At 41.0% G+C, this 27,551-nt stretch overlaps 1 protein-coding gene across 1 annotated transcript in view; it reads left to right on the top strand.

Moving 5' to 3' along the window:
* LOC103738844 (sperm-associated antigen 17) overlaps window positions 1-27,551 on the top strand; it is a 155,046-nt gene that overhangs the window by 85,146 nt on the left and 42,349 nt on the right. Inside the window, exons 7-17 of the mRNA XM_029566386.1 lie at window positions 818-999; window positions 5,119-5,280; window positions 6,619-6,691; window positions 7,018-7,127; window positions 12,459-12,596; window positions 12,685-12,798; window positions 13,352-13,502; window positions 18,243-18,470; window positions 18,804-19,022; window positions 25,297-25,358; window positions 25,972-26,085. Of these exons, the coding sequence (XP_029422246.1) occupies window positions 818-999; window positions 5,119-5,280; window positions 6,619-6,691; window positions 7,018-7,127; window positions 12,459-12,596; window positions 12,685-12,798; window positions 13,352-13,502; window positions 18,243-18,470; window positions 18,804-19,022; window positions 25,297-25,358; window positions 25,972-26,085 (1,553 nt within the window). The remainder of the gene's footprint in view (window positions 1-817; window positions 1,000-5,118; window positions 5,281-6,618; window positions 6,692-7,017; window positions 7,128-12,458; window positions 12,597-12,684; window positions 12,799-13,351; window positions 13,503-18,242; window positions 18,471-18,803; window positions 19,023-25,296; window positions 25,359-25,971; window positions 26,086-27,551) is intronic.

Consider the following 27,551-nt stretch of genomic DNA (forward strand, 5'->3'; position numbering starts at 1 on the left):
TGCTGCATAAGTACCAAATATAATCTCTCTAAAGGTGTTTCGTGTAGTGCATGAATAGACTCTGTAAGACAGCATAGTAGCTCATACGTGTAATCCCAGTGCTTGGGAGGTTGAGGCAGGCTAAGGTTGAGGCTATCCAAAAGTTCAAGGCCATCTCAGGCTACATAGTGAATTCCAGCTCAGCCTGGGCTAGAGTTAAGACTCTATTTCAAAAAGTATGTATAATAAAAATAATCATAGACTGTACTATAGAATGAGAGCCAAGTGTCAACCCAACTTTAGTTATAGATGTAATAAACATAAATATTTCAGGCAAATTTTCAGGTCTAACTTTATGGAAATCTGCCATTATTTTATAATCAGAGGGCAAATGCCCAGAAAAAGACTTTAGCTGTTGTGACATGACCAAATGCTAACTAGAGCATAAATCACTCACTGCAGTCTGATTTTGGGCCTATGAGAAGGAGTGAATCAGCTTCATCTTCTAAGCTAGTTATGCCGCATGCACAAATATGGTCAAAACATGATTTGGCAGGATTAATTCTATACAAATTCAATCTCAGAGAGATGGGAATCTTGACCAGCCTTAGCTCCCGAAACATGTGACCTTATCATAATCTTTCTGGGCCTCAACCATGAAATGAAGGCATAGTATGAGCTCAATTATCAGTCTCTTCTAATTTTATAGTTGTGTTTTCAGGCTTCAAAAGCTTCTCAAGGTTCTGTGTCTCGTAATGTATATGACTCACTACGCCAAGGTGAAGTGGGAAGAAATTCAATAGTCTCATTTCATAGTAAAGCATTTTGCTATTATTAGCTATAGAAGCTGAAAATTTGAAGAGAGAAAATACCATAAAGGAGCTTGAAGTTTTCTGGAAGTACTTGGAACCAATCCTGAATAATGACAAACCTGAAACGAATCTCTTTGATGTTGCTCGACTTCAGTACACAGTCAAAGCAGAGGATTTTCCTTCCGACTGGTCAGATGACGAGATGATGGTGAGTACACTTGTCAGTGAAAGTGCGTGGCAGTCCGTTTTCACTGGCCATTCATTCCACAGGTATTTCCTAGGCAGATAACTATGCTCTTTGTTGGACTCTCTCATCTTTGGGACAATGGTAATAGCAAATGTCCAGTAATGGTTGTAGTATGTTTCTTTAGCTTTTGGTGAATGATTAATGATGGCAAGATACAGCAGATGGTCATAAGTAATGGTGATTGTTTTATTTAGTGACATTTTGGGTTTTTTTATACTTCAATAATGATCTATGTAATAATTAGGATCTTAATACATATATTAGCTGTGAAGATACTAAATTTTATAGTTTAAAATGTAACTAGATTTCTGATTTTTTGTATATCAATTTTAAAACACTGTTTTTCTAAGCTCCTGCTTCTGTGAACAGGGGCCCTGCAGGCTACATGCTACAGCATCAGGAGAGCTGAACTGACAGCAGGGCCTAGGGATAGACCACGTTGACTGCAGGCTCTGAAAGGAGCCAAGCAAAGCTGCATGGAGTGGGGGGAGCGATGAGGGGAGAGGAAGGGACGGGAGGGGAGGGGAAAGGAAGGGAGGGAAGAGGAGAGGCGGCGGGAAGGGGAGGGTGGGGTGGGAAGGGGAGGGGAAACGGAAAAGGGGGAAAGGAAACAGAAGGAAAGGAAAAAGAAAAGGACCAAGAAAACGCTGAGAAGACAGTGAGATCCAAACCTGGAGCTGTTTCTGTGCCGATGGGCAGTCTGCCTGTGACCACGGACCATCACACTTCTGCTGCTCATAAGCCTTGATCCCATTACCTTCAGATGAGTGGGACGTAGTGAAAGGAGAGAGAGCACTGAGGAGGGGGCCACTGATGAGCCCTGAGGATAGGCAGGACTTGAATAAATGGCATTAGGTAGCTCCATTGTTTAAAAAAGTCTTTTCAACATAAGACATTCGATGTTATGTAGAAACAGAACACTTGAGTCACCCACCGATGGCAGGAACAAAAGTTAGGCTTGTCCTGTGTATGGAAATGAAGCTGGTGCAGGAACGCCATAGAAAGAGGCCGTTTTAGCAGCTGGTGACTCTGTACCTTGTTTGCATCTTCCCACCTTCCTGCTTTGCCTCTCAACCTCCTGCTTCCCAAACCTGAGGTCAGGAGATCCGCTGTCACCCGTCCTTTATTGGTGCTTATAAAATTGAGTCAGTTTAATTCCCTATCCCAGAGATACTGGTATTTCCGATAATGAAGTACTACTGATTTCTAAATTGCATTTATTGGAATTCTAGATTAGACCCAATAAATGTGAGACAGCATTTAGGAAATAAGATTTCTTCTTGGAATTCCAAAGCCCCACATAAATCCAACATTCTACTCATTTTGCTAGATGGGCTCCCCTCTCCCGAACCCCAGTGCACACAGTATCTGCAGCTAATGAAACTATAACTTAGAGAAATATTTTTCCTTTCATGGCTACACACCTTATCAAGAACTTGGAACTGAGTACTTGCTGCACAAGCATGAGGACCTGAGTTCAGATCCCCAGCACCCACATAAAAGCTGTGAGTGCCAGCACACACCTATAATTCCAGCACTGAGCATCAGAGATAAGTAGAAGCCTGAAGATCACTGGCTGGGCAGTCTAGTCAATCAGTGAGATCCAGGTTCAGTGACAGAAACTTGGTTCAAAACCCAAAGTGGAAAGCACTTGCGGGAGACACCCGATGTCAACCTCTGGCCTTCCATACACTTGTACACACATGCGTGTGAACCCATATACATACATGTGCACACTCACTCACACACACACACACACACACACACACGCGTGCGCGCACACACAAAGAACTTGTATATGTTTTTATTCAGTATGGCATAGGTGATCCTAACCATACAATTTCTGCAGCATAATCCAGAGAAGAATGCTAACACATCCTTAAACTAAATACCTTTCGCTCCTGCACAAGCAGGGGCCTTTCTGTGGATCTTCTCTAATCTCCAGGGACATGCTGATAAAAGCTGAAAGGCATTGTGCCCCAGTAGAGTACATGCCATTGTGTCATTGGGATATAGACACTAGCCGAGCCCCATGATGACAGTCAGAGCTTCAGAAGACTCAGGGCCATTCACAACATCCTGCTCTCTGCTTCCATGTCCACAGCTTCCTGTCCATCAGGAGATAGGGATCATTCCACTTTAAAGAAAGGGGTGGTTGGTGTTTTAGCAAATATAGAATAGAAAAGTGTAAGTAGAAATTTGACTTCAGAAAAACCACTTTATGTTGAAGAGATATTACCAGCTTAGTTGAAATGCCAGTTATGGAAGATCATTCCTGAATTCAGAACTAGAAGAATAATGTTCAATGTATCCAGTTGGGCCTTGAAAGCATTCACTTCTAAAGAGAACCATAGGACTTTGGTCCCAACCTGGGGACCTCTTACCTCCTATCAGTCCATTTGTAGGTAATTAGAGTATCCGTTTCATGCCAGGGCTTTGGTTGGTATCTAGCATCAGTAACCACAGGCTCAGGCCTGTCTCTACAAGATATGGTCTGAGAGTGAAAGCCCCACCATTGAAGATGGCAATGAAGAACTTCCTTTAAAAAGACTCAGAATAAGTTGGGCATGGTGGCACATGACTTTAATCCCAGAACTCGGGAGGCAGAGGCAGGCAGATCTCTGTGAGTTCAAGGCCAGCCTGGTCTACAAAGTGAGTTCCAGGACAGCTGGGGCTACAGAGAGACCCTGTCTCAAAAAGACCAAAAACAAAAATTCTAAAAATAAAAATGACTCAGAATAAAGTTGAATTGTAGGAGAAAAGGCCATTCATTGGCTTTAACGTTGAAAGCCAAAGTCCATCATAAACTTAGGATCACTTAATAAGCATAAAAGTGTTAAGGCTGTTGAAGCAGAAGCGGATCGAGCCACTTTCAGTTCTTATCTATGAGTTAGTTGGTAACTGACCTAGGAGCCAGCAAGGAATCCTCCCTCCTCCCAGGGTGGAGGAAAGTGTTTGCATGCTTTGGCTGCAAACAAACAGGCTGTATTCTGATTATTTAAGGTAATGAAAGCTTTACATCAAATAAATACCAATTAAAACATGCTAACTGCTTCTGTAAGACATCTGAAACATCTCAAGGCAAACCCTGGTTGTTGAAATAATTTGATGGCCTTTAGCATATCATTTGATAATGAATTTTTGAATGAATTAAATAGGTTATGCTAAAGGATCATTGGATGGAAGCTTTACTATATTTCCTAGAAATAAAAATTTTTTTAATTGCATCTATGTCAGAATATAGGCACAGAATACCAATTTGCAGCTTAACTGAAGACTCAGTTGTGGTGTGAGCTTATGAAGCAGACAGGTGTGCTGTGACAGGCAGAACTAACTGAGCATTTCCCTAGACCTCGTCCAGTCTATGAGTCACTGGCCCTGCAGAAGCACTCCCATTCTACCTTAACCTTCAACACAGATGTAGGATGAGCCTATTTCTGCTTGCAAACAGACAGACGTATCAATCACAGCGTTTCCCTACTTCTGGAGATGAAAGCTCAAGTAATAAACATAGCAAGTTTATAACATAAAATTTGGGAATATCATAGATGCAATAGATTATATGAATTTCACTGAGTGTCTCCCTAACAGCAGCACAGGTGAAAGTCAGCCCAGTGAAAGGTAAAAGGACAGAAGGAATGGAAGAAATCTTGACTTTGCATACACTGCAGCGAACTCCGATAATATGCTAAGCAGAGTGAGGGAATTCGTTGTGCTGCACTGTGTTCTTTGGACAGTAAGGCAAGAGTTATCTATTGCTTATCTTTAGCCAAGGGTATCACAATTATCTAACATGTTTCAGGAATCGAAACACCAAAAATAAAGGCTGTAGTGCAGAAGCTAATGAAGAGATTGCTTTTCACTTACTTGACACATTAATTAACTTCTTCATTACAGTGACCAAGAAGGTGTGAAGAATTTGTGAATGAAGACTTGGCCACCAAAACTGGAATCCAATGGTTCAGTAAAAACTGTATTGTAAAAAGCAATAACTTTATCTGGAAAAGGAGTTATAAATATTCCATCTGTTCTGACAGTATGAAATGAATAAGGAACTGATATTGATTCCTTCACTTGTAGCTGGAATTGGGCACGGAAATTTTTGAGAACATTGCCTGTTTGATGTACGATAGCCTGGACTGGAAGAGGCAGCACCAGCACTACTTGGAAAGCATGCAGCTCATCAATGTCCCACAGGTGGTTAATGAAAAAATGGTGCTGGAAGCCATACCCATTCCAGAGGTGGGTTCCAGGCATAGGCCAAAGGGAGTGTGATTTTCATTTTTATAAAGCATGTGAAGAAAAGATTACATGAACATTTATATCAGGGTAATACTGCCTGATGTGTTAAGGCATGAGGATGAGAACAGAAACAGGGTCCCTAGGGAGAGCACTAAGGGCAGTGTTGTGAGGTCATTATGAAGCTCCTCAACTACCTGACCCCTGACAAAGTACAAATGGAACCAGTCCGCACAGGGCGCAATAACTCACACATAGAGCAAGGGGTTTAATCTAGAACCAGTGTTTATCTAGAGCCTGCTGTGGGCTCATTCTCCCTGCCAGATGCTGGTGACACCACAGGGAAGGCTCATGTCCTGTCCTCTTACCTGAAGTAAGCCTTTGAAGGGGTGCCATCATGTCAAGAGCAGTTTTAGCATAGCAAGAGATGGACAAAATAAAAACATCACCTCACCCGGATTGGGGAGCAGATGGGTGGAGACAGGGGGATCCAGGTTAGTGCTATGGTAAAAACAGCATGAATTACCTAATGGAAACTGATGAGGGTGCACAATAATATTCTGAAGAAGAGAACACAAAATGCACCATGATATGGAAGTTTAAAAAGGAAAGAAAGAGAGGGAGGGAGGGAGGGAGGGAGGGAGGGAGGGACGGAGGAGAAGGAAGGAAGGAAGGAAGGAAGGAAGGAAGGGAAAGAAAGAAAGAAAGAAAGAAAGAAAGAAAGAGAGAGAAAGAAGGAAGGAAGGAAGGAGAGAAAGAAAAAGAAAGAAAGAAAGAAAGAAAGAAAGAAAGAAAGAAAGAAAGAAAGAAAGAAAGAAAGAAAGAAAGAAAGGAAGAAAGAAAGGAAGAAAGAAAGAAAGAAAAGTACTACCATACAAACCAAAAGCAGGGGGACATTCCATGTTCCCAGGCTGCCGGAGCAAACTGGAGACTGAAAATATGAACTGAAGCCCAGAGCTGGGAGGCAGAGCAGGAATGCCCCCTGGGTGCCGAGTTAGCAGATTTCGTTGAATTTTGTCCTGAATTCAATAGAGATTCGCTGACTTGGAGAATGGCATGATTCAGGTCATCCAGGGAAGGAAAACCGTGCCTATTGGTCCCATCCACCTGATCATCCTTGCTACAGTTGCTTAGCAGGTTGTATCAAGAAAAACTAACCAGCATCCTCGCCCTGTAGCTTCTTAATTTCTCATAATAAAATCATTTCTTCTGATCCTTTAAGGGTTTGTGGTGTGAAAATACGACTTCAGGATCCTGTGGCATTGCATCATGCCAGCATTTGATGAAAGGGCCTCTCAACTGGATACCTCAGTGGTTTCTTTGTAATGATTTTTCTTTCAGCCTCCTCCACCTACTGCTCTGGCCCCTGGAAAGAAGAAAGTGCAATCTGAAGAACCGCAAGATCCTCCCCCAGGCATGTATAAATGTATAAAATCAGCTGCTGAGGGGGCCACATCTGTATATATATAATTAAAATTATATATAATATTATATACATATATATGTATATATACACACACACATTGATTTCTTAGATTAGCTTGCAGAATAGAGTCCAAGTAGGGGAGCCACATCTTTAAGGCTTAACGACTGTCCTTGGTATGGCGTTCAGCTACCCTCCACCTACAGATCCTGTTTCCAGGCACACCGTCATAGTTTGAATTCATGCAGGAAATTTCAATGGAAGAAATAACACATCTTAACTGGGCAATGAATGATATTTTCTTCATTTTACAATAGCGTTTATCATCACCACTGAAGTAGACATGAGGTATTACAATGATCTGCTGAATCCAGTTCCGGAGGAATTCATTTCTGTGCCCCTTATGCTGCACTGTATGCTGGAGCAGGTGGGTAGACGCTGAATCTTTTACCCCAGTGGCAACCTTCAATAAGTCACTTCATCTCTCTTCACTTCCATTTTCAATATGATTTTATAATTATACTCAAAATATCTGAATTCATTCCCATTTATAAAGGACAGAATATTGCACTACTAAAATTTGATTTTACTAACATGTTTGATCCTGTTTCTCTTGTTATGCACTGGAAGAGGTGATACTTGTCAGCTGCAGTAGAAGGTCTTCTTAAAGCTGTCTTTATGTAGGCTTGTTTCAGCAGAAAAGGAAGAGGACATGAGCAGATGAGTGAGCTGCTTAATGGTCTTACTCTTTGTAAGAATTCTTTAATCTTTTAAAAAATATTATTTTTATTTTATGTGCGTGAGTGTATGTAAGTGCACCCATGTCACACAATGCGCACGAGGTCAGAAGAAGGTATCAGATCCCCTGAAATTGGCAGTATGGATGGTTGTTGGGTGCTAGGAACCAAATCTGGATCCTCTGCAAGAATAACCGATGCCCTTAACTGCTGAGCCATCTCTCTGACCCCAAGATTTTTCAAATTTGTGTGAATGTGTGTATGCCTGGATGAATTTATGTACACAGATGCATGCAGGTGCCTCAGGAGGCCAGCAAAGGGCATCAGATCCTTTGGACCTGGAGTCATAGGTGGGTGCTGTGACCCACCAAGTATGGGTGCTGTGAACTGAACCCAGGATGTTTGCAAAAGCATCAAGCACTGTTAATCTCTGATTCATCTCTGTAGCTCTATCTTTAATCCTTAAAACTCCTTTGTAGTCTTAGGTTTGACATTTTTCTACTTTTGAAGTAAATTTTAGTCATCAGTATTTCTCATAAAAATGCTTAATCTCTTTGTTCCAATGTAGGATAAGGTTCTTTACGCTATTTACTGAAATGCAGTGTCTAAATTGTTCTGTATGCAGTGTCGTATTAGTGAGGCAGTGAAGGCAAAGCATGAGCCATCTTGTGGGAAAGCTGATGGGGAAAAGGACACTTGATGTTCCCAAAGACATACAAAGAAATGATCGTTAGGCTGGGCGTGGTGCATGCCTTCAGTCCCAGCACTCAGGTAACAGAGGCAGGTGGAGCTCTGCGAATTCAAATTTGAGGTTAGCTTAGTCTATGTAGTGAGTTCTAGGCCAGCCAGGGCTCCATAGTGAGATCCTGTCTCAAAAATCCAAAAGGAAAAACAAGAAAGAAAAAGAAGTGACTGTCAGTGGAGAGAAGCACTGTACCACCAGTCAGGACCATGGGAAGCTCCATGTTCCCAGGCAGACCTCACCAACAACACAGCACCTGAGATGGTCCCACCCTTGTGGCTGATGGTTTCTGTTTGTGCCATTTCTTTACTTGATTGTGGTAGCTAATGATATATCTATCATTTTGATCTACTCAAAGAAACATTATGTTCCATTGATCAATTCCTTTTCACTTTTTATCTTGTTAATCGCTCCATATCTATCATATTAATTTTTTCAAAGAAATGTTATATGTTCAAGCCTCAGTACACCCAGGCCTGAAAAATGCCACATTAAAACCCATTCATTTGTTCCCATGAGAATTACTTTAATCTCTTTCAAGAATGCATTAGTTGCTTTTTTATTGTTGTGACCAAACACCTGACAAGAGGCAGTTTGAGAAAGGGTTTATTTTGACTTACAGCCCATCAAGGCAGGAAAGGCATGGCAGCAGGAACCAGGGGCTGCTGGCCACATTTCATTCCCAGTCAGAAAGCAGAGAATGAACAGGACTTGGTTACAAAACACAAGGCCTTCACTCAGTGACCCACTTCCTCCAGCTAGGGGCCAAGTGTTCAAGTCCATGAGCCTATGTGGGGCATTGCAAACCATAACAAAGGGTAACATTCTGTTGAGCTCCCACTAAGCTTGGCTTCTTAAAGCTTTGTCTCAGCACCTTGATACCACCACACTGACAACAAAGCCTCCAACACATGGACCTGGGAGAGAACAAACCGCATCCAAACAATGACCCTCAGTATGACCTTATCATACTTATAAACTGTTTTCCAACTGCATCCTAAGTAAAATCAAAATTCCTTTGTTTCCCGAAAGGACTTAAAATATGTTTCTGGACTGTTTCTGTCATCTCACCCCTGTCCCTCACCACACATGTGCACAGTGCATATATATGCACATGCGTGTATACACACACACACACACACACACACACGTACATTTCTCATATGCATAAGCTTTCTAATTTTTTTCTCAAATATATTACATCTACCTTGCCCTTCTACTCCAATTCCTCTACAAGGCAAGTCTTTTTATCACATACCACCTGTGATCTACTCTCCAGTATAAATGGTCTTCCTTGGAGAAGCTTTCTCTGACCACCTAGTCAAAGAAGTTCCAGGTGGGGCTAGAGCAATGACTCAGCAGTTAAGAGCACAGCTGCTCCTGTAAAGGACCCAGCACCTTTCAGTTCCCAGCGCCCACATGACAGTTAACAACCATCCGTAGCTCCAGATCCAGGGGTTCTGACATGCCTTCCTCTCACTTCTGTGGGCATTGCACAACATGGGTACACTGATATACTTGCAAGCAATACACTCATACACATAAAATAAAATAAAAATACATAAGTTCCAGGACACATAGGCCTCTCTCTGCCACATTATTTTCTTCTTTTTTAAAAATTATTTTTATTTGGGGGCTGGAGAGATGGCTCAGCAGTTAAGAGCACCGACTGCTCTTGCAGAGGACCCGGGTTCGATTCCCAGCACCTACATGGCGGCTTCGAACCATCCTTAACTCCAGTTCCAGGGGAATCTGAAGCCCTCTTCTGACCTCTGCAGCATTGCATGACACAGGTGCACTCACACGTATGCAGGCCATACATGCATACACATAAAAATAAAAATAATAAAGAAAATATTTTAATAAAAAAAATATTTTTATTGTATGTGTTTGCATGTATGGCCTGCATATGCCATGCAATGCCCTTGGAGGTCAGAAGAAGGTGTCAGATCCTCTGGAACTGGAGTTACAGATGGTTGTTAGCGACCATGTGGGTGCTGGGAATCAAACCCAGGACCTCTACCAGAGCAGCCAGTGCTCTTAACCGCTGAACCTTCTCTCCAGCCCCGACATTATTTTCTTCTTGTTAGCAGCTCTTCTTTTTCAAATGTTTGAATAGTGTGGCGTCTTAGCCACTGTGTGTGCTCAGCATGAAACAGCTGATACCTGACCCATGAAGATGCTGAGCACATAAGCTGCTGAGCTATTCGTGGATCCTGAGAAGAATCTCTTATATCTTCAAATGCTATTTGAATGAATGTTGAAACTTCAGGATTTTCTATCTTGTCTTTACATTTTCTTTCAATTTTATTCTGTTGGTATTTCTAGCATAACTTCCTACTAATTCATACTTTAATGGAGTCTGGCCCACGGTTGCAGTTTCAGTAATAATGTTTCCAATTTATAAATTGATTTTATTTCACAATCACCTATTCATGTATTTGGTTCAGGGATACTGTTTCTCTGGCATGTGCACAGCTATGCCAGATGGGAATGGTCTTTAAAGTTTTGTTTAGGATCTAACATCTTTGTTCCCTCCAGGACACATATTTATGGATGCTGACTCCCTTTGTTTTCCTTTAATCACCTCATAAGACTTTAATAAGACTGATGATTTCACGATGTCAATACATTTGAAAGAGTTCAAAAGTCCTGTAACTCTTATAGTATCATCACTTTATTTACCATGGTTTCTCTTGTTTTGTCCAAATCAACTCAAAACAGCAAATATTTGGTAACCACCTAGTAAGTTCCAGATAGCAGGCGACATTGCTGAGGAGTCCAGTGTCTGACAGGGAAGGCCCCCTGTAGGTATGTGTGAATGAATAAAGATCTAGCTGTAAGACATAGCAAAGCAAAGGGATGGCATTTTACAGAAGTAGATATGAGAGTTCAACATTTCAGAGGTGGAACAATTTTGATTGCCCTTTCATGATTTCAGTGAATCCACCAGATGACTGGAGGATAGAAAGTAAAACCAGGGGTGACTCTTTTGAAAGATGGATGATCAGTAAAAGGTAAAGCGTATGATTCTCTTTTCTTCTAGAGTAGTAATTCTCAATGGGGGCTTATTTTGCCTCACTGGGAACATTTTACAATCACTGGAGATTGGTTTGCATAATGGGAAGAATGGGAAGCATGTCACTTTCATCACATAGGATGCAGAGGTTGCTGCTAAATGATCCATAGTGCACAAGACAACCCCACCCTAAAACAAATACCTAGTCCAAAATGGAACGAGCACCCAAGCTGAGAAACCTTGTAGAGGAAGACAAAATCATGGCAATGACTGTAAGATCTACAGTCGAAGGGGAAGACTAGCTGTTGATGTTGGGTATTTGGTGCTTTCAGCTGCTTTTATTTGCTTACCAAGCAAAATCGAACAAAGCCTTTCATGTTCTAGGCCTCCCTTTGCTCCACTCGGTAACTATTATCCATTATTGATCTCACTACACTACATTTTTATAGTTTTTTGGAATTTATTTTTATTGTATGTATATGAGTGTTTGCCTGCTTGTATGTAAGTGTACCCATGTCAGGCACTTCCTGCAGAGGCCAGAAAAGGCCATCGGATCCCTTGGAAATGAAGTTATGGATGGTTGTTTGCTTCATGTGGGTGCTGGGAACTGAACGCTGGTGGTCTGCAAGAGCAACCAGTGCTCTTAACCTCTGAGCCATTTCTCTAGCCCCCATTTTTTTAGTTTTCAAGAACAAATGAGGACTTGGCCTGAACTCCAGTTCCTTAACTCAGTAACTATGGATTTGGACCCACCTTCCAATTTACTCAGCCTAGTTTTCTTCTCTATAAAGTAGGAAATGATTTATGTGTGAGAGACTGCAGTGAGGCTCACACGAGTTCATGTATGTGCAGATGAGTGGATGTATGTGCAGCTCCATCTCCTGCACAGTACCTGACACCTGGTATGCACTCAGCAATATTTATTGAATGCAAAGTTATATGAGCATTGTTTTCAGTGCCTTATGAGAAAACATAAATATTTTTAAATGGCTATTGTGACTTTTATCATAGTAAAGTTTATTGTTTTCTATTTCTATCTTGCGTCATCTATTTTAAGGGAGGTGTTAAAATTATGTTTAATGCATGGACTTCGAACATATCCCCTGTTATTTTGGTCATTACTGACACCTTGCTTCCATAATTGCTGATACTTTAATCAGTGGACCTGCTCCTTCTTCTTGAGAGTAACAGAGACAAATGCGAGATCGTCAGAAAAGAGCTCACACCACCCCAGTTCTTCCCAACTGTTTTTCTCAATAGGTCGTAGCAACTGAAGAAGACCTTGTCCCTCCGAGTCTGGTGGAGCCACCGCACAGAGCAGATGGGTTAGACTACAGGATTGCGGCTCACATTGTGTCAATCCTGCCCTCACTCTGCCTCTCAGAGAGAGAGAAGAAGGTCAGGAGGAGTGAACAAGATAAAGGGTTTTCGTGCTTTGAAAAGTGTGTATTATCTCATTAAATTAACATTATTTTGATTTAAATAGAACCTCCGTGAAATATTCTTAGCTGAAGGAGAAACCGAGAGTAAAGCAGTACCCAAAGGTCCTCACCTACTGAACTATCACGACGCCCTCGCCCACAAGAAGTACGCACTGAAGGTAATAATATGTCACACACGCCCCCAATAGCTGATGGGAGAAAGCTCACTTGCAACTCATCAGTTGGAAACATCTCTGAAACTAAATGTACAGAATAGATACCTGCTTACCTTGTGGGATCTCAGAAAACGGGAGAAGTGTGTCAGCAAAGCCGAGCGTAATTGCCAGGGTCCCACTGACAACTGACTTGAATGTCACCACCGTTAAATTTACATTAAAACCGACTGTATGATTGCTCGCTTTAAATATCTGCTGCTCTAGCAGATGCAGACAAGGATCGCAGAAGAGAGAGATGAATACACATGAGTCTTTGGCAGCTTGTCACTGGGAATGAAGGATCAGTCATTTCTGCAAGTGGGGAACTGTTGGCAAAGTGAGAACGAGGATTTTTGACCTTCAGCAAAATACTGAGTTTGTCGTCCTCAATTACCCCTGATTTCCCCTGTTTCCAGATAATGAGAGTAAAGGTATCATGTTTAGCCTTCTCCATATGCATAAGGCGCTTGACAGCTCACTTTAATGTTTTCTGTCATATTGCTCTTTTTTTTGGAAGGACCAAAAGAATTTTGACCCAGTTCAAATTGAGCAAGAGATGCAGTCTAAGCTGCCCCTGTGGGAATTCCTTCAGTTCCCTCTGCCCCCACCTTGGAACAGCACTAAACGCCTTGCCACCATTCACGAACTTATGCACTTCTGTACAAGTGGTGAGTACAGTGCTTTGTCTTAAACTCATTTTAATTAACGGTCATATGTCCCTTTTAATTAAGAAAGCAAAAACTTTTTCTCCAAAAGTATTTTGATCATTCAAAGAGTTTGAAGGCACTAAAATAGATGGCTTGATAGATGATTTGAGAGGTGACAACTTTCTTGCCTTGAGTAATGATACTAGCTATGGTATGGGAGTTCTCATGCATAACATTCTACAATTTGATACACTGTGAGTTTTCTTTCCACTGTGTTACCTTAACCACCATAATCCCCTTAACCTCCATGTCCCACCCCCCACCCCACCCCCGTCAACATCATTAGAGGTGATGTGGTTATCCATCCTGCTTAACAGGAGTAATGGTTCAGAGATAGATGATAGATAGATAGATAGATAGATAGATAGATAGATAGATAGATAGATAGATAGATGATAGATAGATAGATGATAGATAGATGATAGATAGATAGATAGATAGATAGATACATAGATACATAGATAGATAGATAGATAGATAGATAGATAGATAGATAGATAGTAGATAGATGGAGCTAGCCCAAGTATCCATCAACAAATAGGTAAGCAAAATGTGGTATATATGCACAATAGAGTTTTAGATAGATGGATGGATAGGTGATAGATAGATGATAGATGATAGAATAGATGATAGATAGATAGATAGATAGACAGATAGATGATAGATAGACAGATAGACAGACAGATAGGTGATTTTGAAAATAAACAAAAACCTCTCATCCCAAGTTATAGTCCCATTCCCATCATCTTACCACTGAACCCTTTCGTCATGTTGGACACATACAACATACACACACACACACACACACACACACACACACACCAGTACAGTGGCCTTACTTGAGAAATGGGAAAAGCAAGCCTGACTAGGTGACTTTGCCTCAGTTAAGCATTATCAGTCTGGGTTCACATCTTATATTCTGATTGCCACAATCAAAAATCGTTTTCCCCAAAATTCAGAAGAATTATAGTGCTCAAAGGAAACTTAAGATGCTCTCTCTATTCTTTACATCTATGTGAATCAACAGATCAGACATAACATTAAGTGAGATATTTAAATATGTCTATACTTGTCACTTGATCTGTTTTAAGGAAAATGATGAAATCATTATATTACAGTGTAAAAGATAATCATTGAATGACTATATAGCAGATTAGAAAACTCACAGTAAGATTGTAGCAATACCCTATCATGAAAAACAAGGAAGAAGAAACCCTACTTCAGATCTCTGCCTCTTTTATTTTAAAGAATTTTTTTTAAAAATTATGCACATGCAAGTATATCTGTGCCTGCAGAGGTCAGGGGAAAGCATCAGATCTCTTGGAGCTAGAGTTATAGGTGGTTGTGAGCTTCCCTACATGGGTGCTAGGTACCAAACTCAGGTCCTCTGCAAGATCAGTAAGCATTTTTTAACCACTGAACCATTTCTTGGGCCCCCAGATCCCCATTTCTTAAGTGGAAAGCTGCATTTCTTTTCTCCATTTTATGATGTTGGGGGTCTGAACAATCATCTGTCTATCAATCTAGCCATGGTTCTGGCTGGCTAGGGACCTTTTCAAACTAGTTGAAATGTAGTTGGGTCAGAGGTGGTCAGGGGAGGCTTCTTTGAAAGCAAGCCTACCTCTTGTTAGTGTTCATGCAACCTTCTTATCCATTTCTCCCTGGAAATTTTTGCCTCCATGTCCTTTCTAGAACTCTCCTATGTGACTACCAAGAAACAACACTTGTATCTCTTCACAAAGTGCTTTTTTTTCAAACAATTATAGCTCCTAACTAGGCCTCTTCTTGTTCTTCATTGAAGAATGACATATTATCCAGGAGTGGTAGCACATGCCTTTAATCCCAGCACTTAGGAGGCAGAGGCAGGCAGATCTCTGTGAGTTCAAGACCAGGCTGGTCTGCACAGCGAGTTCCAAGGCAGCTGGGACTACAGGGAGACCCTGTCTCAAAAAGACCAAAAAAAAAAAATGGCATAGTAAGGACTGTTTTCTTCTATCTCTTTACTTTCCGACCTTCCACAGTTGTAACTTTTCTGGTCAGAGAAGAGAAAAAGGTCTAGGTCATCTGAATTTGACAGGATTGTTCATTGGGTGAATTGTGAGCATTTCCCTGGATCACCTCTGCACAGGACGATGGGAAGGAAGGAAGAAGTGGTGTGACCTGGGAACAGAAGAGCGACTGGAAGCTCCTATCCAGTACCTTCCTGGACAGAATCCTGAGAGTAGTATTTATATCAATAAACTGAATTTTTTCAGTACTGGAACCTAGTACATGCTAAGCATGTGTCCTGCCACTGAGCTGTATGCAGCCAGTCACAGAAATTCAATTTCTACAATGAAGAATGGATCAAAGAATCATAAAATTTCCTAACTGAAATAAAAACCCTAGAAGTTAAATTCTTTGCTCTAGGGTTGTAATAATAGTGTTAGATCCAAGACTGAAATTCTGGCTTCTGGATGCTCATCAGAACACCTTGTACCTACATTACCAAGCAGTGGCATGATGGCCCCATATGTGGGTAACATACCTTTTCTGTGCTATAACTGATCTTAGTTCTGGAGATACCAGGATGAACAGATGGCCCTTGTCAGCATGTTACTGAAAGTGAGTGGATTCAAGCTAACAAGCATCCTCTCATGACAGGAAGGGCAGTAGGAAGAGGGATCATTAGATGAAGTCGGGAGATGGATGGGGGACTGGGAAGAGTTGGAGTTGGATAATGGGGGGGGCGAATTCTGATCAAAATACATTGTATATGTATGAAATCTCAAAGAAATTTTTAAAAAGGAGGTTAGTGACCAATATTCCTAATGAATGCATATGTAAAACTCCTCGAGAAATTTAGAATACTAGTAAACCAAATTCAACAGCACATTAAAAATTGTACATACATATAAAATATTTATAATCTCATCTCATCTCAGAGTACCCTGGGCTTCTAGGATACAGGTTAAAACCTGACGTCACGTGCTTCCTTTTTCCCTTCACATTCCAGTCCATCACTTCTCACTGGGACCATTTCAATGGCTTTGTTTAGTAATATATTTTTTATTTATTATTTTTATTTTATGTGTATAAACATATTGCCTGCATGTGTGCAAGTGTACCCATGCCATGCAATGCCTGCAGAGGTCAGAAGTGGGTGCTAGATTCCCCTGGAACTGGAGTTACAGACGGTTGTTAGCTGCTATGTGAGTGCTAGAAATTGAACCTGGGTCTTCTGCAAGAACAGCCAGTGCTCTTAACTGCTGAGCACCTCTCCAGCTCCTCAACAGCTTTCTAACTGGTCTATGGGCTTCCACCTTTTTATCTTCAGTGTTTTATTTATGCAACAATCAAAATGAACTTTCTAAAATGTTAGTCAGATCATGTCTTCTTCACTCAAGCTTCTAGTCACCCATTTCACTCAGAGTAAAATCAAAACTGTCTACCATCTACACTGTTTTCTTCCTTCTTTAAAAAAAGATGTATTTTAGTTTTTAATATATATTTTATTGAATTCTTGTGCATTTCTTGTATCTTAATCATTAGACCTCCTCCCTATCTGCATCTCTGCCCCAGCTCACTGCCTGCTATGCTTTCAGTGTCTGTTCCACTGTATCTACAGTGGCCTCCCTGCGCTTCCTTAGGGATGTCACTCAAACCCTGGCTCGGATCTCTGTTAAGTCTCATACCTCATTGCTTGCTCTTCCACACATTTCCCACTTTTTGCTTTATTATTTCAAGAATTTTTTTCTCCATCTCTTCTATACAATAGAAACACCGTCCTTCCATTTTTCCTTCTGGTATCCTAATTTGGCTTTATTCTCCTTTTCGCCTCCACTATCTGTTGTATATGCTTGTCTGTCTTCAGCACTGCAATCTGTACTCCATGACAGCTGGAGGTCACCGCTTGGCTCATCAGCTTTTATTGTAGTTACTAACATCCCAGAAAGCATTTATTTCTTATTGATTTTATGGTTCTTGTTTGTTCTTTTTTGCTTTTTGAGACAGGTTCTCACTGTGAAACCTAGGCTCACCTGGAACTCATGACAATCCTCCTGCCTCAGTTTCCTAAGTACTGGGATTACAGGCCATGCACCACTATGCCCAGATCAAAAAGTTATATTTAGGAGGTTTCCTGTTCACTCAGGTTCAGGGATCCCCCATCACCGCCCTCCTCCCTGTGTTCCCCCAGGAACTGCTACTTCTCATATTTGCACTTCCAAAGTTTATCAGCTCTTAGCTGTCCATCATCCCCTCACTGGCTATGCTACCTGTAACTTCCAGTCTTTGTCACGGGTGCCTAGGATCTAAAGAAGAACATGATTTGCTTCTTCAATTTTGAGGTAAAAAAGGCTGCTGCCTGTGCTAGACACAAATGATAGATTTCTCTGGATGAAAGTACAATATATTCAAAATGTGCCCTAGACAAAAACTAATCCTAAAATATTTGGAACCAATATGGTACCCTGGGAAGTCCAAGCAATTGAATACCAACACCTAACATTGATTAAGCTCTGAAGTTTTGGGGCAAGATCCCTCAGCAATATTATATCTTGACTGTATAATTTTCTTAGTTTTGGGGAGCTTTGCCATGTTTAAAATAGGTCAGCACCTATCATGGCATGAACCCTTATCTCTGCTCAAGTGCCCCTGTGTCAGCCTTGCATTGTGTAATGATAGAGCCTTTCTGGAAGCAATGGTTCTGCTATCTTACAGAGGTGTTGAGCTGGAATGAAGTAGAGCGAGCCTTCAGGGTGTTTACTTTTGAGAGCCTGAAGCTCTCAGAGGTGGATGAAACAGGACAGCTGAAGCCTCCTGGGACAACGAGTGGTATGGGTGCTGAAAAGTTCAACATACCGTGGGACAATCCCGCCAAGTTTGCTAAACAGATAAGGCAGAATTACATCCAGAAGATCAACACCCAGAAGACCCAACCTGGAGCAGGTACACTACATGAAAGGGATGTCTTACACTTTATTTATTTATTTGTTTGTTTGTTTGTTTTTATGTGTATAAGTGTTATGCCTACATGCATGTAAGTATGCCTATGTCATGCAATGCCTGTGGAGGACAGAAGAGGGTATCAGATTCCATGGAACTGAAGTTATAGATGGTTATTAGCCACAATGTGGGTGCTAGGAACTGAACTCGGGTCCTCTACAAGAGCAGCCAGTGCTCTTAACCACTGAGCCATCTCCCCAGCCCCCTTGTCTTACGTTTTTGTAACTATTGGTCATTCTGGTGTTGTTTCTAATGGATATTCCTCATATTGCCTAGATACTGAGAACAAAGACAGAATAATATTTGTGAATCAGAATTGGCCTGAGATTGTGCAAGATGCTGAGGAACATGGAAATTCTCCAGGTCTTGGTCAGCCTGCTGCTAACAATGTGAAACTTTCTACCTCCAACACCCTGAGACCCTTAGATGCTGATAAAAGAGAACCATTGGACAAAGAGACCAAGAGAAACACACAGCCCCATCCAGAGCTTTTAGGTAAGCCAAGGAGTATGCAGACACTATTGTGTAATGCATAAACAAAAGGAAAGAAAGATAAATAATTTTTAAAATTAAAAATAAATTTTTAAAAACTTTAAATGAAAGTTCAAGATATATTGTTTAATTTTAAATTCAAGTGCTTCTTTATGTAACTGAAAAACTAGCCAACATCTTATCTAAGTTAATTGGTTAAGGAAGATTTTTACTGAGAGATGCTACTCAGTTCTCTTTTTTCAACTCTGTTTTTAAAGCATCCTCTTAGTCTACCCTTCCTTTAGATACCTATTCCAAAGAACACAGAAGCAAGAAGAGCACAGAAGGTTACTAGACTACATTTGCATGACACTCCCCTATATACAACTATCAGATGTCTACCTAAAATACAGTTCTTTTCTTTCCCTTTTTATCATTGTCAGTAGCTCCCTATTACCTGCAAAGTAGAACGTGGTCTGCTTAACACACTTCTCCTATACTACCCTACTACTTTCTTCTAAAATCTCCTTCCACCTGTCCCCCCATCCCCCCACCCCCTCATTCTGTGCTCTAGTCAAGCATCATCAGGACCTGGTTCCTCTGCACAGCCTGTTCTTTCCCATCTCTGTGCCTTAGATACAATATTCTCCACCTTCAGCAGCACTTCCACAAAAACTTTGTCACGTCTGTCTATGCAGAAAAGCTAGGCATGGTGGTGCACACCTTAATGCCAGCACTTGGAAGGCAGAGGCAGGCGGATCTCTGAGAGGTCGAGACCAGCTTGGTCTGCAGAGTGAGTTACAGGCCAGCTGGAGCTACAGAGAGACCCTGACTCAAGAAGACATCCCCTCCCTCCAAAAAAGCCTATCATAACTAATCTTCACTTTGCTACTTTCTGTGGTCATTCATATGCTAAGACCTCCACAATACCAGAGCTTCTTAGAAGTCATAAGTATATGTATTTTAAAAAATGTTAACCCTGTACTGGGCCATAAAGCAAATTTCACAGCACCAAAGTTACACAGAAGACATCTTCATAATACATTGGAATAATAATGGACATCAATTACAAAAAGAGAATGAAAAACTGCCACATATCAGAAAACTAAACAACACATTTATATATCACACCTAGGCGAAAGAACAGGTTACAATAGAAATTAGCAAATATTTCCAACTGAGTGAGAATGGAAACACTGAGCGTAAAATCATGTGATGTCCAGCTGATAATGTTAAGAGGCTCCCAAGGGTTTGAATCAATGCATTCTAAAAGGAAGCCTGAAAGTTGACTACCTGAACAGCAACTTAAAGTGAAATAGAAGGAGGCAGGCAATAAGCGTAGTAGGAAATCAATGGAATGGAAAGCATGCAGCATGGAAGAATAAAACACACAGAAGTTTGGTTATTTGAAAAAACAAGTCCTGATGCTAAATGTTTTATGTAAACCCAGCCACCAAGAAGGAAAAGTGCAAATAACCATGTCAGTAATAAGGTCATGTCAGAAACTAAAATCTGTCAGAAACAAAGAAGCAAACGCCACTCAGGTCCTATAGAAATGAAAAAGATAGAAAGCGAGCTGGGCTTGATGGTGCCGACCTGTAATCATAGGTCCTGGGGTCTGAGGCAGGAAGATCACAGGTTCAAGACCTACCTGAACTACAGACTGAGTTCAAGGCCAGCCTAGGTACTTAGTGAGCTCCTGTCTCAAAATAAGAAGAGGGCTGGAGATAAAGTTCAGTGGTGAAGTGCTTGTCTAGCATCTAGAAGGCCCCAAATTGAATCCCCAGTACCACAAAAGCAGATAGGAAGAAGATGCAAACAACTTCATCCCACTAAATCTGAGAATGAAATGGGAAAATTTATGAAAAGGTATAATTTACCAAAAATGATGCCCCTAAATAGGAAACCTAAATAGTCTTATAAGCAGTTGATTTCATTGCTCAAAACCATCCTAAGGAGGGCATACCTAGCCTGAAGGATGCCACTGGCTCAAGTGATGTCAAACACTCATAAGGAAGTCACAGTAATCTCAACAGAAATTATTCCAGAAAATGGAAAGATCTGGTATCCTCCCTTGGCTGTCTTTTGAAACTAGCATAAACTTTATAATAAAATTAACAAAAGGTGGTCAACAAGCAAAACTTCAAAGCAAACTCAATCATGAGCATAAATTCTAAAATCTTTAATAAAACGTGAGATTCTGTCTAGCAGTGTGCCAAATGATAATAGAACCTCCCAATGAAATTACATTTTAAGAGCATTGGAAGGAAAATTCACACACTGCAACACCAATACAATTTATCAATTAACATATTGGTGGAAAAAAATCACAGATGAGTGTATAAAAGGCACTTAAATTTCCATAGCAACCAAGGAAAAAAACTTAGCAGGCAAGAGAAAGAAGTCTCTTTTATAAGGGTTGCTTTTTAAATTATGACAAACATCATATACCACGATGAAAATGTGAACCATTGTCTTCTAAGATCAGAAAGACACATATCAGGAACTGATTTCAGTCCTGGTCAATCATGGAGAGAAGAAAATGTGATAAAACTATCAGGAAAATAAAAATTGTAATTTTTATAAATATTTTATATGTAGCATCTCCCCCCCCCCAGACAAATTCCAATCAATATTAGAGCTTACTAAAGGAAGTTGTGGTGATTAAAAGATGCACGTGAGCTCTCAGCAGTTCTGGGCTTTTCTTTATAATTATTTGTTATCTGGAAGAGTCATGTTGCGGGCTCTTTTATGTGTGTGTTACATTTTATAATGCTAAAAAATAAAGGTAAGTTCCATAAGCGAATAGGTGTCAACTTGATGTTGACTAATGGTCATCTTGGCATTTTCTTTTTCTGGACCAGAGTAGAAGAATGGAAATTGGGAACACTACCTGCTGTTAGTGGGGCAGATATGTGAGGGCAATAAAGAAGGGTGAAGAGAAAACTCAGAACAACTGAGTCTTGCTGTGTTCCAAACGCTGTGTCTTAGTATAAACCTTATGTATGCCAATACCTCATATAAGCACTGAGTCCATAAGCGAGATACTAACCCCTCTGTTCAACAGATGAGCAAACTAAGACAGAGGGGTTGAAATAGCTTGTTCAATCACATACAGATAAGAAATCAGGATAGTACTGCTCTCTACCTCATCTCAAACCAAGGCTTCCCCTGGCCCAGGAATTTCTCCTGATGCTGTCTAGTGGTTGGCCGTGCTCAGAGTTCCTCTGTCATTTCGAGTCTTACCCTGGTTTCCTTGCCTTCTGTTTCTTCCTTCCCAACAGACTAGATGAGAGAGGGAGAGGGAGAGAGAGAGAGAGAGAGAGAGAGAGAGAGAGAGAGAATAAGTTAACCTGAGGTTAACCTGAGTTGTTCTGGCATCAGTACATCCTGAGGGAACACAGACATACGACAGGGGTCACCATGATTTAACATGGAACCAGAATCAACTGGGAGAGTTAAGAGACAGAGGTGTTTGGTGTGTTCGGTTTTGTTTTTCTGTAAGGCAGCTGGTATAGAGCTTTCTTTCCTCAGGCAACTTTTGCCACCTGGTGGTCAAACCACACAAACTGGTGCTCAGGATCCAGTGTAGAGCAAAGACTCTACTGAAATGCTGTTGTGGATAGTGTGTCCTGGAGGCCCAGCAATCCTGAGGGTAGATCTCATAACCCTAAGTGCTTCTCCCTGGTGAATGCAGACCAACGCTCAGGAGCCACTGTATCTGCTCAGCTGACCTTGGCCTCTCTCTGACTGTTCCCGTAAGGGGATGCTGTTGTTGCTGATCTTAAATCTTTCCCCTGACTCTACTTCATACTTCAAAAGCAGCCACGTTAATTCTCTTGAAACAAAGAAGAAATCATTCTTGCATTTCCTGCAGAACCACTTTGCCATCAAATGCATTTATGTGCCTGTTTCTGGACATGAAGGGCTGAATATTTGTGCTTTTCTTAACCAAACACTAGGTTCCCATCTGAGACTGGTTTTGAACTTGACAGGGCCTATTGGATATTTATGAAAAACCTGAGAGTTGATAACCATGAGGCTATAGGTTTAGATGTGCCCTTTATGCTTGTTGGGTGTTTTTTTAATAAAGTAACTGCTTTGCAGAGGGATCTTGTTATCTCTAAAGTAAAACAGATTAGGAGAGCTGTTTTTCAAAGGGAAGGGAAAGCATCCATTTCCAGATGTGTCAAAAACTACTGAATCACACTGTCAAAGGATTATGTGGTTGAAAGCAGCAATCAGACAGAAAGAAAAAAAATGATTTTTATTCTACTGTGAAATAAAGAGTTCAGCTTAGTATTAGAATGTTCTCTCTTTTTGACAAAATAACTGATGCATAATTTTTAGAACATATTTTCTCTAAACTGGAGAGTTTTTCCTGCTGGATCCTCAGACACAGGAGAGAATGTCAAATCTCCTGGAACTCTGGCAGACCAAAGAGTAGGAGGATTTGTATCCCACAGATTTCATATCAGTTGCTTCAAGGACCCAGGGGACATCGTGGTGTAGTTAAAGTTACAATTGGCCTGAGTGTTGTCTTGAATGGATGTTTCTGCAAATGCTGACCTGAGCTGGCTTTGTAGTTTTCCTCTAAACCAAAGCAAAACATTCATTCTGTCACCTGCAGCAGCCCAGGACTGAGGGAAAAGTGGCAAAAAATGTAAGTAGCTGTGCTCCTGGGAAAAAAATCTTGACCTGTCCCTGGTGGGCATCGTTAACGTCTCCCCTCTAAAACCCTACATATGGACACCTTTGCCCCTGAATGAAAAGGTAGATCTTACACTTCTACTCAAATAAACCTTCATTATAGATTTTCGTCCACATTTCTTTATCTATATGACTACACTCATTTCTAGTTTCACTATGTGGTGTAGATTTCCCACACTCCATCAAAAGGAGAACGTTGCTAGATTCCTACCAGGTGCTGTGCTGGGCGCCAGGGAACACTGAGGGAAACAAGGCAAAGCTCCTGCTCTTCAGCAGCTGTGGTTCAATGCAGAGGGACAGGCCGTAAACACCTAAATAGGATCCGGCACTAATCAGTGCTGCGGCTAAGAATGAAGCAATGCAAGAGACAGAGGCTGTTAGAAGGTGGCAAGAGTGTGAAACTCTGTTCGTGACAGAGGGGAAGCATGTATAAAACCGCCCACACACAGCAAGATGGCCAGTCTGCCTGAAGTGGGAAGAGCAAGGAAGAGTGAATGGGTTGTGTTGGGATAGTGGAGCTACAGATTTAGACACAGATTTGTAGGGTGTGATTTGCAATTTTTCTCAAGCTTATAAGAAGTCGGGTTGACTCAGGCATTCAGCGACATTCCCGAAACAGTCTCGAAAGATCGACCTTCTAGCATGCACTCCATTTTTTTGGGGGGGGGGGCTCAAATACGGAAAAGTCTACAGAATATACTACATCAAATTCTTTCCTAGAGATTCCCAACCACAGGAACAAATTACAAGCCCTGAGGCATTCACAGTGAAGGTGTTTCTTTGTCACGTTGCATTTGTATATCACAGAACAGTTTATGATACAGAAATCAATGACATGATCTGCTCCCTTCAGATACATTCAGATGGCTGCTCCTTCCTAGCCAACCATGAAATCACAGTCCTGATTGTCAAATAAGCTTAGTCGTGTTCACAGGAGATCTAAGGTACATCACTCTTATCAGTCCATGGCACGGTGCACCGGAGTCCAACTGCCCACTCATTTATTCATTTAACTAACTTGTTAAATTCCTTCTGTACATCTTTACGTGCTCACTAAGTAATAAGTTAATGATGGATGGGTGGAAGAAGAGCTCAACAGAATGGTAAATACTGTCACTCTAATAGGAAGTGAATTTATCTGCTAGTCCTCTTGTCCCTACATGCCCTGCCCCTGCCCTGGTCTGTCATCTATTAAGTAAGGCCCACAGAAATTTGCAAAGACTGTGTGATGGTCACCATCCCAAGATGAATGACAAGCACTAAGCACATGATTGAGTTTAGCTAGCACACACTTACAATTTGTAGAGGCAAAGGCTCATTGAGAGAAGTGAGAGATTCACAGTTTGAAAACAAAATAGCTGGTATGATTTAGTACACAGGAGATAAGAGGCTGGGTTCTTTTCAAAGAGTTGAGGATAAATTTTAGGTAGGCCTTGATTTAGAATTATTGACACAAACACCTTTTTGGAGGCACGAAACATGCCTTTCAGGAATTACCTTTTCAGCACAGGAACATAAATCATATGGGCAACAAAAAGGCAAGAACAAAGCCTGAATACAACTGGATGTTGGTGTCTTTGATTTACAGAGCAGACCACGGAGAATGAGATCAAAGATGAAGCAGTCACAGAGGATGATTCTCCTGAAACGGTACGGAATTATTTTCCTAAAGGTGTGGATGACAAGTAAGATGATCTGAGAAAGCCCTGACCAGATTGAGAAATGAGAGAGAGAGAGAGAGAGAGAGAGAGAGAGAGAGAGAGAGAGAGAGAGAGAGAGAGACTTAAAAGGGAGATCCTGATGCTAGGGGAGAGGAATTATTCAGACACCCCCATACCCACTCCAACTGGAGAGAAAGGAGTTAATTTTCCTAGCCTAGCCAGTTTAAGCCAAACTTCCCAGCTCCCTACCCCTCTCTAGACAGTGTGGCTTGGCAACCTCACAAACACCTGCTGACCATACAGCCCTGTAGAACTAACGTTGTCTTGAAGTGAGTTCAGAAAAACCTGCCTATAATTGCTAACAGGACTCAGAAGAGTATAACCTAACAATAAAAATATTTAGATTATGTTGCACATAAAAAAAAAGTCAAAGGCATATTCTTTCTGGCAACGACTCTCCTAAAATGTTGCCATATGGATTTATACATATGCAGATTTCCCCAATTAAATGGAGTGCTTGCTGGTGGGTTGACAGAGTGTAAGAGGGCTCCGTGAGGAGCTATACAAATTAGAGCTGAAATTGTGTTCCTATGATTTTTTAGAAACCCAAGAAGATGATGGTGGAAGTAGATTTGGAGGACATAAAGAGCACGCAGCAGCGCAGTCTAATGGACTGGAGTTTCACTGAACATTTTCAGCCAAAAGTTCTGCTTCAGGTATTTATGGGCTGTGATTCTCCAGGAGACGGTTGGGATAGGTCTGGGGAGCCAGCTGCGATTTAGAGCAGTTCACTTCTGGGTCACGCTCTCAGATCTAGTTCAGATCAATATTCTCATTTACTTCAGCTATAAAATGAGTTCATTCCCAGACTGAACCATGCATTCTCAGGAAACCTTCAAAACAGTTGAAGATACACTTTTCAAGAGGGTGTTTCTATGAAGTTTTGTGCTGCCTGTATTTTCTAAAGAAAAAGTGAGGGTTCACTAGGAAGCGACACCCACTTTTTCCGCATTGCCTTTCCATTCTACTTGGGTTTCATTATGTTTTATAGTGTTTTCTGTTTTGGTGAATCAGCCAGTAGTAAGGGTGATAACTAACGGTTGCTTAGCACTTACCATGTGCTAGACTGTGACTGTTACATATAAGCGTACGCCTCATAATAACCCTGTGACATAGAAACTCTTTAAATAATAGTAACTGAGGCACCTTGACCAATGTCTGATGTAAAGAAGTGAGAAGAAAAAAAGAAGAAATTTGGTTCCCAAACCTATGCTTTTAACTGCTATTCTAAATAACAAGGAATCCTAACACGAGCTCATTTTGTTCTTTTTAGATTTTACAAAACCTGCTGTCTTTAGGGTTTGCCTCTTTAATCTGAAGTTCTTTTTTTATCAGCTGTACTTCCATGGATTTTTAAAGTCAGAAGCATCTAGACTCTTCTTATGAAAAATAGCAATATTCAAACCCCTCAGTGGTGAAGAAAATGGTCCTCTGCTGCTCAGAAGAACTCTAGAGAAAAGAAGGCATAAGATGAAAGAAACAGTGACTGAAAGGAACAGTGGGTGTGGCCAGGGCAATGGTGAAGGGAGGAGGCGTGGCACGGAGGGATGAGGCAGCACTGGCAGAGCGACCACTGTGCTTGAACAGATCAGGAGATTTACTCTACCCTCATTGGTTTAGGGACGAATTAATAAAAAATGCATAATAAGCTAACAAGTGGCAGAGAGCACAATCATTAACCCTAGGGAAAATGAGCTGTTGAGTTTTCTCATTGCATTAATTGACACCATCATTTGCTTTGCACTTAACATTAATTCATCCCTAAGCCCACTACCCTAGGGAAAATGGCCTCTCAGTACGTGCAAGCAAAGCACTGTGTTGTATTGCCGCAGTGATGTCTCTGCCACATCTAACTGCGCAGCTGTGATTCTGGTTTCCTTTCCACCAGCATCCTGGTCAGATACTTCACTTCTCTGTCCGTTACTCTATCTCTTTCACCTCCTGTCTTCTTTTTTCTCTCAAGAGGCTCTTTTTTTTTTTTTTTTTTTTTTTTTTTTTTTTTTTTTTTTTTTTTTTTTTTTTTTTTTTTTTTTTTTTTTTTTTTTTTTTTTTTTTAAAAAAAAAAAAAAAAAAAAAAAAAAAAAGAGGACGATAAATCTTTCACTGTGATATATCAAAATAA

This window comes from Nannospalax galili, unplaced genomic scaffold, assembly GCF_000622305.1.
Source record: "Nannospalax galili isolate Female #2095 unplaced genomic scaffold, S.galili_v1.0 scaffold239, whole genome shotgun sequence".
In the NCBI taxonomy this organism is placed as follows: Eukaryota; Metazoa; Chordata; class Mammalia; order Rodentia; family Spalacidae; genus Nannospalax; species Nannospalax galili.